This window comes from Cornus florida, unplaced genomic scaffold, assembly GCF_030987335.1.
Source record: "Cornus florida cultivar Cherokee Brave unplaced genomic scaffold, ASM3098733v1 CherokeeBrave_3.0.0_Hap2_Chr07, whole genome shotgun sequence".
NCBI classification, from domain to species: Eukaryota; Viridiplantae; Streptophyta; class Magnoliopsida; order Cornales; family Cornaceae; genus Cornus; species Cornus florida.
In genome coordinates this window covers 7,719,776-7,733,552 of record NW_026775577.1, presented here as the reverse complement: position 1 = coordinate 7,733,552, position 13,777 = coordinate 7,719,776, and the positions used below count along the sequence as shown (strand labels likewise).

General features: G+C 33.8%; 1 protein-coding gene across 2 annotated transcripts; it reads left to right on the top strand.

Annotated features, from left to right (window-relative positions):
• The first annotated feature begins 739 nt into the window (after positions 1 to 739).
• Positions 740 to 6,094, top strand: LOC132315977 (lysine histidine transporter 1-like). Of its 2 annotated transcripts, none has more exons than XM_059814455.1 (8): positions 740 to 993; positions 3,566 to 3,723; positions 4,025 to 4,429; positions 4,525 to 4,948; positions 5,067 to 5,172; positions 5,278 to 5,369; positions 5,449 to 5,517; positions 5,605 to 6,094. In XM_059814455.1, exons 1-8 carry the CDS (start codon positions 952 to 954, stop codon positions 5,740 to 5,742), a joined length of 1,434 nt encoding a protein of 477 aa, XP_059670438.1. In that variant the 5' UTR covers positions 740 to 951; the 3' UTR covers positions 5,743 to 6,094. The 2 variants fall into 2 exon arrangements, with proteins under 2 accessions (XP_059670438.1, XP_059670437.1); XM_059814454.1 differs by lacking the exon at positions 740 to 993 and adding an exon at positions 2,627 to 2,698.
• Positions 6,095 to 13,777: the final 7,683 nt, after the last annotated feature.

Here is a 13,777-nt window from a genome sequence, read left to right as displayed (position 1 = left end):
CCTAAGGTGAGAGATTAAAGTTAGGTTACAAATTTATGCTGAAAAAAAAATAATAATAAATAAATAAATAAATTAGGGATGGAGTGTGAGAGTGAACCATAGAGAACACTACAAAGGCGGAAGAGTTGGGGGTCCAATGTGTGCGAAAAATTGGGATGCATTGTGAGGGAATGAGAGAGAGCAGAGGCGCAAGAGAGTTTGAGATATTTAGGGCTCCAAATTTGTGCTAAAAATTTGAAGAGCAAAGGATGTAAAGAGACTATGAGATAAAAATTTGAGATAAAGTGAGAGATTAAATGTGTCTAGCGTCAGTTAGTCGGTATGAAATCGGTGAGAAGTTATAGACAAAAATATCATTTTTCATTAAAAAAAAGTAGAGTTGTCACACACATAAAAATTCCATTTCAACCGAGTGTCTCGGATACTGTTTCTAGGTTGATTCAATTTAATGACAATATGTTTTTCTAATTATATAAAATATCTTACATATAAATATGTTGAAAAGCGGATATGCATAATATTATATTTATTCAAACCCCATTAAAAAAGAAAAGTGGGTCCACGCACACACTTTTAGGCATGAGATCAATTGGTTAAATGATCTAAAATAAAACAAATCAAGGATGGTTTTAGGGTACGACAAGAAACACCGTGAACCTACCCTGTGAGTGTGTATGGGGTTCGTGGAATTTTCATCATAGACTAACTTCCGAGAAAAAAAATTCATCATAGACTCCTATAGGTGTAGCTCTCTATATATACAGGGGTAATTGGTCTCTTGCTGGTGCTAATTCCCATGTTCCTCACCATTCCGATAGTTAGCCTTCGCTCATTGGTTAATGCATAGAAGACTATTCGATATTTGTTAGGAGTTGAAAAACACCTGACGTTTCTTGTCCTATTGTTTGTTTCATCTTCCCCTGTTCGTTTCTCTCTCTGCACTCAACACTTATGGGAACTCAAGCTCCAACCGACTATGTGCCCAACAGCAAAGTAAGCCTCTCTCTCTCTCTATATATATATATACATATGCACAGCGTTTTTTCACTTGATACGTGTGTGTGTGTGTGTGTTTAGTGTATATATACATGTTTTCCTTGTATTGAAAAATTGTATATTTTTTTCTTTGTACTGAATGTAATGTTTATATGATGAACCACATGTGATTTGGCTATGCTCCTCATAATTGGACTTACAGAGTTGTTGATATCACTCGTTGGAGTTGCAACCTTCTTATCATTTTTTGTGATAGTATTGATGTTATTCGCTATGGCTACGATATCCTTAAAGATATTTTTTATTTTCGTCTTAATCGTGTCGGAAGTTATAAATTTTGACGATAAGAATTTGTTAAATATTTGAGCAGAAGAAAGAGATGAGAAGAAAGAGATGAGAGGCAAATGATGTCTTACCGGATGTATTTGTAAACTAAAAAACGAAATATGGAACAAATAATAATTAATTAATTTTTTATATTAATTCTTTCTTTTCATATTTTAATTTCTTGGTTTATGTCCATTGTGACTTTCCTAATTAAATAGATTTTCTCCTGTTTATTTGGTTGTTGAGAATATGATGATGTAAAAAAAGAAAGAATATTGGGATGTCAATTTTATTTGACAAAATGTGAAATTTTGCATGATAATTAAAGTTTCAGGAACATAAAGTTTATTGTCTCTCTCACACGCACAAATAGTTCTCACCGCTACATCAATTAGTGAGTTGTAGTTGGGACACGTGTCCAAAACTCACTGGACTTAGAGCCTACAATCCCCATTCGGGGATCTAATAGCCAATTCCTGTTTACGTGGGTGCCACTCACGTACTGTACTCGTACATTTGGTGCTTGTGTGTTTTTTTTAAAGGTATATTCTCACACTTCCAAAAAAAAAAAAAAAATGTCATATGTTTTTTTTTTGATCTGTTGCAAAATAATTGTCCACTTTTTTTTTTTCAAAAAATATATTTTACATCTTTCTATATATGTTCTTAAAGTTTAAAATTTCAAACTTAATATTTAAAACTTAGAAAGATATATTAGTAACTTTTCAAAAAAAAAGACATGTCGCACATGTCCTCTTAAAAATTCTTACTCCTCAAAAACGACATTTAAATTAGGACAGAGGAAGTATATGTTTTCATCGACTATCTTAGTGTGACCATGCCGTAATTAATGCCACTAATTTCTTTGATTCATTTTTAACATAGAGACACTCTACTACAATAACAAAAACATGGGTTGGCTTGCAAATTCTAGGGATATTCTTGGTTTATAATTTTGAAAATAATTCTTAAAAATTCAAAAAATAGAGAACAGTTTTAAAAAAATTATAAAAGACTGTTATTTGAAAACAGGCCTTTTATAATTGAATTTTTAAAAAATAATTTTTAAAAAATTCAACCAAACAGAATTTTTTGTATAATTTTATATTTTCAATTTCCTGAGAATGAAAAACTATTTCAATAATTACAATTTACAAAACAAGCAAACCCTGTCTTCTAATCATATTGTAGTAATTTGTATTGTTTGACCAACTCTGGACAATTCAATTAATGTTGGTATAAAAATGAATGGTTGACAAAAACTTTGGATATTTTTTTCTCTCCTTAACTTAAGGTTTGGAATCTATTGTCTCCGTCCATGCTTGGTACTCTTTGTCAATGGCCACGGGCAGGGATTACTGACTTTTCAGTAAACGTACTTATCAACTACCCTTCTAAGATGCTTCCAAATTCAATTCATTGGAAAATTCGGCTTTTTCTTTTCTTTTCTTTTTTTTTTTTCTTTTTTTTTTTTTTTTCACTTCACAAAAGCCAATTTTATCTAAAGTCGTCCCAACATTTTTTTTTTTTTTGATAAGGTCATGACTATTTGCAATTATCATACCATACCTAATTATAGTTCATTTCATGTGTAATTAGAATCAGCCAGTTGATTTGTTGATAAAACCCAAATTCTAGAAAAGTGAGCTTAGTTGTTTGAAATTTGGCCAAAAGCTTCCCATCATTTTATAAAATAAAAAAAAAAAAAAAAAAAAATTGATCGTTTTTGTGACGTGGAATACAAGGATAGCAATGAAGTACCATTTCTTGGTTATATTTTTCAGATTGATCTTCCTCTGTAATCCAAGCCCAACTTGTATACCGTGTTAGTAACTAAATTAAATTTCTTCGGATTGTGATTCAAAAATATGGAATTTTGGTATGAAAAATTTATAATGATACTTCTATTTTTAAAAGCTTTTTTTTTTTATTTTTTTGGGTCCGTTAAATACATATTGACTTGATTTAAAGGCTCAGTATTTGGTATTAAGGGTAAAAACCAAAGTCATGTTTTAATGTTTATACAACTAACTTTTAAACTATATCATCTGGTCAGTTTTACAATAAAATGTTCAGAACTTTAATACCTAACAAATCGAAAGAATACAGTAATGCTATTTGATTCTTTTGTTTTCATTCATGCATCTATTTTTTTTTTTTTTTTTTTTTTTTTTATCTAATTGAAAAATTGTATATATATATTTTTTGTACCGAATCTGATGAAAGAAATGTTGAACCACAGGTTGATAAACTAAAAGCAATGAAGAAGGCAATTGACCAATGGCTTCCCATCACTTCGTCGAGGAATGCAAAATGGTGGTACTCAGCTTTCCACAATGTCACTGCCATGGTTGGTGCTGGTGTACTCAGCCTTCCTCTTGCTATGTCAAAGCTTGGATGGTATGCTTAGCTCCACAACAATATATATTATATTTTGATTCAATATTATTTTATAACTTGAAAAATATTGGGTTTTTTTGGGTAGCAATACAATTGCGAGTCTTGCTTTGTGAATAGTATAATATTTCTTGAAGGGTTTCACTTTGTTCTAAAAATTAACAGTGTTTACATGATTTTATTAAAGGATTGTTTGCTCTTTTAATGTGCTGCTTCATTGTTTCGCTATTGGTCAAAACCTGTGTCAAAGTTGTTAAATGTCTATTAGAAGTAATGGAGTCGTGATTTAATAATGAAATTTCAGGGGTCCTGGTGTAACAGTACTGGTGATATCATGGATAGTGACATTATACACCCTGTGGCAAATGGTAGAGATGCATGAGGTAGTACCAGGGAAGCGTTTCGACAGATACCATGAGCTAGGTCAACATGTATTTGGTGAAAAACTCGGTCTCTGGATCGTAGTGCCTCAACAGCTGGTTGTGGAAGTGGCCGTGGACATAGTGTATATGGTCATCGGAGGAGAATCCCTCAAGAAATTCCATGATTTAGTGTCCGATAAGCCTTGCAAGGATACCAAGGATACCAAGGATACCAAGCATACAAGCTTCATTATGATCTTTGCGTCTGTCCATTTCGTGCTCTCCCATCTTCCCACCTTCAACTCCATTTCTGCTGTGTCTTTGGCTGCAGCAGTTATGTCATTGAGGTATGTATGTAGTAGTATTTGTTTGTATGTTATAAAATTGGTTTAGAAAGATGATATGAAATGGAGTTATATTGTTGTTTGTGATACTACTACAGTTACTCTACCATTGCTTGGACTACGTCTCTTGTGCAAGAAGATGTGCAATATGGGTATAAAGCAAACACGAGAGCAGAAACAGTTTTTGATGGGTATAAAGCAAATACGAGAGCAGAAACAGTTTTTGACTTCTTTAGTGCATTGGGTGCAGTGGCATTTGCGTATGCTGGGCACAATGTGGTATTGGAGATTCAAGCAACAATCCCTTCCACGCCTCAGAAGCCTTCCAAGGGACCCATGTGGAGAGGAGTCGTCGTTGCCTACATTGTGGTGGCCTTGTGTTACTTCCCTGTTGCTCTCATCGGGTACTGGATTTTCGGTAATGGAGTCAATGAAAATATACTCTTCTTATTAGAGAGCCCTAAATGGCTAATTGCAATGGCTAACCTCTTTGTTGTCATTCATGTCATTGGAAGCTATCAGGTACGTTCCTGCCAACTCAACAAATCTTGTTTCTTAATTTTTTCCATCTCATATATCACACTAGCTACTTCTTGTTTCCATGATTTTTGATGGTACGTTGTCATCTTTAATTATGCAGATTTATGCCATGCCAGTATTCGACATGATAGAAACTGTGCTGGTCAAGAAATTGAATTTCTATCCCAGTTTTATGCTTCGCTTTATTACACGAAATGTATATGTGGGTAAGTAGTGGATTGTGCAGCATTTCATTATATAGAAGAAGCGTTTTCCTATTATCGCAGGTGGCGTTATTTGCTAGCTGACATTTTTTGTAACTTTTGTTGTAGCATTAACAATGTTTGTGGCCATTACCTTCCCTTTCTTCGGAGGTCTTCTAGGATTCTTTGGAGGATTTGCATTTGCCCCTACAACATACTTTGTAAGAAGCCAGCTTCTTCTTCTTCTTGTTGGTTTCGAGTTTAATCTCTCATTTCAATTTTTTTTTTTCTTTCTTGCAGCTACCTTGCATCATGTGGCTTGCCATCAAGAAACCAAGGAGATTCAGCTTATCTTGGATTGCAAACTGGGTATGTGTATTGTCACATTTATGTTAATTTCTCATATTTTTTACCAATTGCCTTGAATTAATTAAAATGATTTTGATGAATATGCAGTTCTGCATTATACTGGGACTTGGGTTAATGCTTGTATCACCTCTTGGAGGTTTAAGAACAATCATAATTAAAGCCGATACCAATGGATTATACTCTATGAATTCTAATCTTTGTCCTTCAACACCAAGACGAGGCTAGGAAGTGGTTTGTGTTACAAGCAGCAGCAGCAGCAGCCAGAGAAAAATTTGAAGAATATGGAGAAGATGATGGTCGGCCATGGCAGAGTGATTTCGTTGAAATTTCTGGAATATTAATATATATGTGGCTTGTTTGTGGAGATTGTAACTCTCTGGCCATGGAACCAACCAAAAACATTTCCTGGAGGTCTCTATTGTTTTCTGTTTTTCTTTTTGCTCTTATTAAATGGTGTGCACATCTATATATATATATATATATGAATATCTCCCTTCATGTCTATTAAATATGTGTCCAAGGGGACCATTATATTCTTTGAAATTTAAATTGCTGAGTCAAATATGAAATTGCAACATTCGCTTTGTATTAATAAATATAAAATTTTAGATGTATTTCATGTATACCCCTCTTTGAACTTCACATCCACCTCACAAACATTATGTATATTATGGGAAATTTGAATTAGTTGATGCAGGTTACTTATACATTGAGTTTGAATTGCTCGACACTTCCCCCAAATTCAACCCGAACTAAATTGGAATTAAAAAAAAAATTCGATTTATGTTCAACTTAAATAATAATAATAATATATAATAAAACTTGTTGGGTGAATTTTGCTGAAGAAAGTTGTGTCCAAGCAATATATGAGCCAGAGTGTCCCAAACTTATTAAAGTTTGTCAACAGGATAGCAAATTTGTGATTGTAATTGTATAATGTATGATGACGTGTATATATATTTTTCAGTCACACATTCATGCCTTCCTTTGAGGACTTGAAAACACTGACCTGTTAATCTTATTGCAACCTTCTTTACACATATAATGGGTTATTATGTAAATGTCACTCTTTCGAAATTAAAATTATTAAGTGTGAAGCTTTGAAACAATTTCAAATAATATAACTTTCCTCAATTCTGCATCATGCTATGGCAGATTTGATCACCAAACTTGAAAGGAAAGTTGTATTTCAACCAAACTTGCAACAGACAGTAGCAAGTGGAGGTGCTCAAAACCATATGCCAAATAAGTATATATCTTAAACAAACTATATCATATTTTTGTCGAATATTAATAGAACTTATTTGTTACAAAAAAAAATAACAAAATAAAAAACTCTAATAACTTTTGAGTTTATCAGCTTAATATACAAAATTCAAATCACATTGTATAACCCAAATGCCTTAACAAAGGAAGAGGAAAAACATCTACAATGGACAGGGTTGAATCTGATCCTCTATGCAAAAGTTTAAAGTTCAATTATTAAAAAAAAAGATTCAAGGAAAATTTATACTAAAAAATCAAATTTATAAATCAGGATAAAAAAGTAAAAAAAATAAATTTTCAAAAATATATTAAAATAAATTTTATATGAATCTGTGACCACTGATCTCGTGATCAATACCTTATTTAGGTTTTTATTCATCTTATTTAGGTTTCTATTCACAATATTCTTTGCACATATATATATATATATATACAGAATTGTTCTTTTGCTCTTTGGTGTACAAGAAAATTCATGCACACCTGAAGTAATAACCATCGTATTCTATTTGGCATTTGAAAAGATAGTTTATGTTTTTATATTTAACCGTGATGATTTAATTCGTGTATAAATTCCATGCACACCAGTGAACAGGTGAACAGTCCTCATATATATACAGAATTGTTCTCTTACTCCCTGGTGTACAAGAAAATTCATGCACACCTGAAGTAATAACCGTCGTATTTTATTTGGCATTTGAAAACGTAGTTTATATTTTTATATCTAACCGTGATGATTTAATTCGTGTATAAATTCCATGCACACCAATGAACAGGTGAACAGTCCTCATATATATACAGAATTGTTCTCTTGTTCACTGGTGTACAAGAAAATTCACGCACACCTGAGTAATAACCGTCGGATTCTATTTGGCATTTGAAAATGTAGTTTATGTTTTTATATCTAACTGTAACGACTCGGTTATTTGCCTTCCTTTCCTTTTTTCCTGAAATTTTACGAATGAATTTTTTTCGTTTAATTTTCTTTTCTGAGCTCTGTTTCGTGTCGCTTAGTGTCATCTCGAGTGCTCGGAATTGGTTCCTGAGACTCTTTTCCGTGGATTGACAACTTCCTTTGAGAACCGAGTCATTTTCACATTTTTCGTTTTCGACACTATGCGCTATTTCGTCCTTTTCCCTATTCTGTCTTATCTCGGTTTGTTAGTTTTTGGCACAACCTCACTTCTCATGCTCGGAGTTGGTTTTTGACTTCACGTGCCTTCATCTTGAGTGGTTTCCACAAAATACGTATTTTTACTTTTGCAAGAAAGTACTCTGGTTGCTCCCGGTGTCCATAGGGGTATGGACGCAAAGTTCTTTGAAATTATTCTCTTTTCTTGAGGTGTTTTTCGTAAATATCTTTTGAAGATATTTTATTTCAGGGGTTTTTAAGAAAATATTTTTGGAAGATATTTTCATTCTGGGCCATAAGTGCAGTTTTAACTTTTTGGAGGGGCCATTGTGCAATTAATGAAAGTTATTGCAAAATGTCTTGTTTTGAACCTGGATCCTCGTACGGGATTCATTTTCACATTTTGTCGAGTTATGTACTCTTGAAATTTCCTCCTGGTCGATATTTTCCAGTTTCAGGGTTTCTGGCCCCGGTTTTCGCCAAACTTGTTTTGGGCATAACTTTCTGCTCGGGACTCGGTTTTTGACGCTGTCTCTTCCATTATTCATATTTTATCATTTTGAATCTTTTTCATTCACAAAGTTTTTCCATTTGAGCGCGTCTGCTCAAATTTTACTTTTTCGGACCCGGCGGGGCCCGTTCGGGGCACTTTTTGAGATTTCTATAAAAGGGGGGTGAGATAATTCATTTTTCATCTTTTCCCCTCTTCATGCACGACCTGGAGCTCCCATGGCAGCCCAAGGGGTGCTGCCACCTTCTCTCTCCTCTTTTGGTTCACTTTTCCTTGATGGAAAGTCTTCGGCCTTAACGTTTGTTGTTCCCCTCGCCATGCTCTACCTTTCCCCCTTATTAGAATTCAGTTTTGACCATTTCTTGAGTTTGGTTTTGAGGTCAAGTTATGATTTTGATGGGACTTTGATGGAGGTTATGTTCACGGTGTTGTCCCCGACAAAACCTCTCGGTATCGTCGAATTCGGAGCACTTTTATTTTGGTGGGCCTTTGGGATTTTCATCTCAAATTGAGGTGGGGGATGTTTTAGGTTTAAATTCTTATTATATAGCATGCTTGTGATGTTTATACTACTTGTTTGCATGATTAAATATAAAATATAGAGATTTTATTATTTATTTTTCTTGTACGGGATCTAATTTTTCCGGTTGCTCATGACTTGGTTTAAACATGTAGCATGATTTTATATTGCCCCTTGATATGCTCATTGTCGTGTATTAAAATTGGAACATTTGAATAAGTATTAAAGATTTTATTTAATATTTATCTTATGTGAAAGATTAATTCACATGGCCTTAACTAGCTTGAAATTAATATGTGTTAGCATATTATATTAGGCCTTAGCATGCTCTTCAACATAGTTGAATTTGAAAGTAATTGGAGGTGTTTTGAAAATTAGTAATTATTAATTAATTTGATTAATTAATTTACTCCGAGTGCACTATTCACTCCATTTGAATTCCGACTTGATATTCTTGATCTACATGCCATATAGCTTCACATATATTTGATTTAGAATATTCGGTGAGGTTTTGAAACCTTTCATTTAATTAATTTCCTTGTTTAAGATTTAATCCTCATGGTGATATACAACTTGGAATTGAATTGTGGCATGTTAGAAAATTAAGCCTAGGTATAGTTGTTCACATATATTAAATTGGGATTAATTGCATGAGAATTACAACTTTTAATTTATATTTAACTTTAGTGAAAGTTTAATTCACATGGTCTTAAATTGAATGAAATAAACTTGTAATGTGATATTATATTAGTTCTTGGCATACTTTCCAACATAGGTTAATTTGAGAGCATTTGGTTAAGTTTGAAAATCTAGAGATTTTAATTAAAAGAATTAATTAAAATCTATTTTGTGGTCCCATTAGCTTAATTAAGGTTTTAACTTGATGTTTGTATTGGCCATGACTTGTTTACTAGTATATATTAATTGTGGACCATTTGAAGTTACTTTAGAACCTTGGTAATTAAATTAGCATGATTTAATTAGAGTTCTACTTTGTTGTTCCAATAACCTAATTGAGTTTTAGAATGGATATAGGTAATGACCATGCTATGTTCTTTAATATGTATTAATTTGAAGTTATTTGGAATTGAATTAGAATTTAGGGAATTTAATTATTTTTATTTAATTAAATTCTATCGAATTGAGTCATGGATTTAATTGTGTTTGAAAGTCGTTTCTATATCAAAATCATGGACTTGGACTTGTTGTATATTCATTTGGTTATGTTTTGAACATTTGATAACATAATTGCTATGTTTGTATTCATGAGAATATGTTTTCCTTATTGAATATATTGTTGCCTTGTGTAATGATTTGCACACTTCGTATTTAACATCTTTCATGCATAGCGTGTAACGAATCACACACTGAAGATTCGACATTCATCATATCATATTAGTTGTGGATTTAGAGCATGTATTGTATAGGTTTCCAAATTTAGTTGTGCTTAGTAGATAGTTGATTATCTTGTATATTCTTGTTGATATATGCGTTGTTGCACAACTTGTTGATTTTAGAAACTTGGGGATGTCGTTGTTTGACTATGGCTAGGACGTGATTCTAGTACGGGGGATAGTCCCTCTATATATAGTCTAGTGCGCACATAGAGAGGTTACCCATGGGCTAGTAACCCTAAAGTAACTATGTTGTCGGTCTGATCCGGCGTGACGTCCGAGTATCCACTTTATTTGATTTCGCATTTCATTTTAAAGTTGATAACTAGATGATATTGTAACTTGTTGTTTCTTATTTGTCGTTCCATTTTAAGTTACAGGATGTTAACTTTGCCAAATTGTGCTTTATGCGTTGTATTGGAAGTTCCAATGTTGGTTAAATTGCATCGATATTGAAAATCGTGTTTTGACGTTCTAATAAAGCTTAGTATTGATCCTATTGATTCATTTATAATATAGACGTTAGGTGACATGAACCACTACTGTTATTTTGTGCTTTAGATTCTAAGTTGATGGCTTTGAGAACTTAAACCTTGTTGCATTGTATAACATGCTCTTTTATTGTTGAATTGCATGGATAATGTGATTCTTGTTAACTTGTATTCAAATATGCTTTTGTCATGTTGTATGGATTACTCTAGACCTGGTTCAATTGTATTGAAAATGCAATTCATGTTAATCTATGCTCAAGCTTTCTTCTTGTCGTGTTCTTTGGATTATCCCAACCATGATTCGTTTCATACACATATGTGTATCATGATTCTTGTTGCTTAGACTCTAAGGTAGCTTAGGATGCTCCCCGAGTCTCACTTGGACATAGACGTTAGGTGGCATGAGCCCCTTTAACATGTTTCACCATAAGGTGATAAATTTGTAAAATGCTAAGTCGATGCATGCTCGTCTCCTACTAGTAGCTTTATGTTACTCACCCCTACGATACTGGGGCATATTTCAGGTATGAAGACTTGGTTCGTGAAGCCTAGCAAACCTTGGATGTCGTGTAGCTTTCAAGTTTCCATTTCATGCAAATGTTAGCATGAAATGTCATTTTGTAAACTTATATGTCAAAATATGTATATTTGATTCCATGTATGTAATGTGTACTTAAGTACACTCCTTTAAATGTATTTGACATGTATGAGATGAGGCCGGAGGCCAATGACATGTGTATTGTATTCTATACAACTTTTTAATTTCATGAAATATTATGAAAACCTTGAAAAATCGCAAGTCATTGCTTCACCATGGTTGCATCGGGTGTGGGAATTCCATTTTCATTCTTTCATAGGGTCTTATTAATCTTGTATGAAGTGTTGCCAAGGGCCAAACGGTCATTTGACTCCATTTTACATTTTTGGATTCCATGTTTTCCATTCTAAGTCCATTTTTGCCTTTTTGCCCGTTGGGGGGTCGGATTTTGCATCTGCTAGGTAAGTTACGTTTGCGTGCATGGTCGTTTCCGGGCAAAACCTTATCGTTTGTGTTTTGAGCCTCTTGTGAATTCATTTCGTATTTTTTTTACATAATCTGATTTAGGGGCGCTCTGGACCTTTCACATCAGTTTTATTTCCTTCTTTCAACATGGTTGAATAGAAAACATGATTTTAGGGGGGGTTTCTTTTTCGTGTTTTTCCAGAAAATGTCGTCTTGGTGCCGGAAATCGACCGCAAAGTTCAGCTTTTCTGTTTTTTTTTAGCAGCTTTTTGGACCTCCATGACCAGATTTCATGGAGGGGCATTTTGGGCATTCTACATTACATTTTTTTTTAATTCTCTTGGAAGTCACATAGAAAATTCAATTTTGAGGGGGGCTTCTTCTTTGTGTTTTTCCAGAAAAATTCATCTACTAGCCCGTTTTTACTCTCTGTTCTGGCTGTTTCTGGAAAAAATGCTTGTAGCAGCTTTTTGGGTCCATCTTGACCTAGGCTGTTCAAGGGGCATTTTAGGGACTTTACATCGTTTTTTTTTTTGTTTCTTCTGCATAGTCGGGTAGAAAACGTGATTTTAAGGGGGGTTTCTTCTTTGTATTTTTCCAGAAAAACTCATTTAAGGGTCCGTTTTTAGCCTCGGTTCTGGAAAAAAAATTAATTGGAGCTTTCTGTCAAAACACTATTCCTGCTCAAATTTTTGAACCCGGAAAATAAGTCTAATTTTTTAAAACTTTGAGGCTTCATATCTTCTTCGTCCCGACTCCAAATCAAGTGATTTTTGAGTCTAAGTTTATTAGTTTTTGCTTGTCTATCCAACGGTATTCAAGGTTGCATCTAATTCTATCTAAAAAGACTATTTTACCCCTTGTAAAGTACCCTTGCCGCACTGATTTTAAACTCAAAGGTTGGTTTTTTTGAAATTTTGACGTTTCATATCTTCTTCATCCGGACTCCGAATCAAGTGATTCTTGAGTCTAGATTCATTAATTTTTTCAAGTCTATATATTGGTATGCTCAGTTGCATCCAATTTTGTCTAAAAAGACCATTTTACCCCTTGTCAATTACCCTTGCTGCACTATTTTGAAACCCGAAAGTTGGTTTTTATGAAACTTTGGAGTTTCATATCTTCTTCATCCGAACCCTGAATCGGGTGATTCTTGAGTCTAGATTTGTTAATTTTTCGCTGTCTTTCCAGCGGTGTGCTCGGTGGCACCCGAATCCACATTTTTTAAAAATGACTATTTTGCCCCTGGGGGCTTACTTGTCGTATTTCTGACCTTTTGCTTCCGCATCAGTTCTCATTGAGTTCCACGACCTCATGAAGATCACTTTGACTTCTTAGAGTCTTGTTTTCTATTTTTGCTTCCGCATTCGGATCCGTTATCGGATCATCTTTACGGTTCATCACAGGACACGCTGGCCTAAAAATCAGGGTCGTCACACTAACCGTGATGATTTAATTTGTGTATAAATTCCATGCACACTAGTGAACAGGTGAACAGTCCTCATATATATACAGAATTGTTCTCACGCTCCCTGGTGTACAAGAAAATTCATGCACACCTGAAGTAATAGCCGTCGGATTCTATTTGACATTTGAAAAGGTAGTTTATGTTTTTATATCTAACCGTGGTGATTTAATTCGTGTATAAATTCCATGCACACCAGTGAATAGGTGAACAGTCCTCATACATATACAGAATTGTTCTCTTGCTCCCTGGTGTACAAGAAAATTCATGCACACCTGAAGTAATAACCGTCGGATTCTATTTGGCATTTAAAAGGGTAGTTTATGCTTTTATATCTAACGGTGATGATTTAATTCGTGTATATATTTCATGCACACCAGTGAACAGGTGAACAATCCTCATATATATATAGAATTGTTCTCTTGCTCCCTGATATACATAAGCACATATGTAGAGTATACAAACCCAACACTTCAAAATT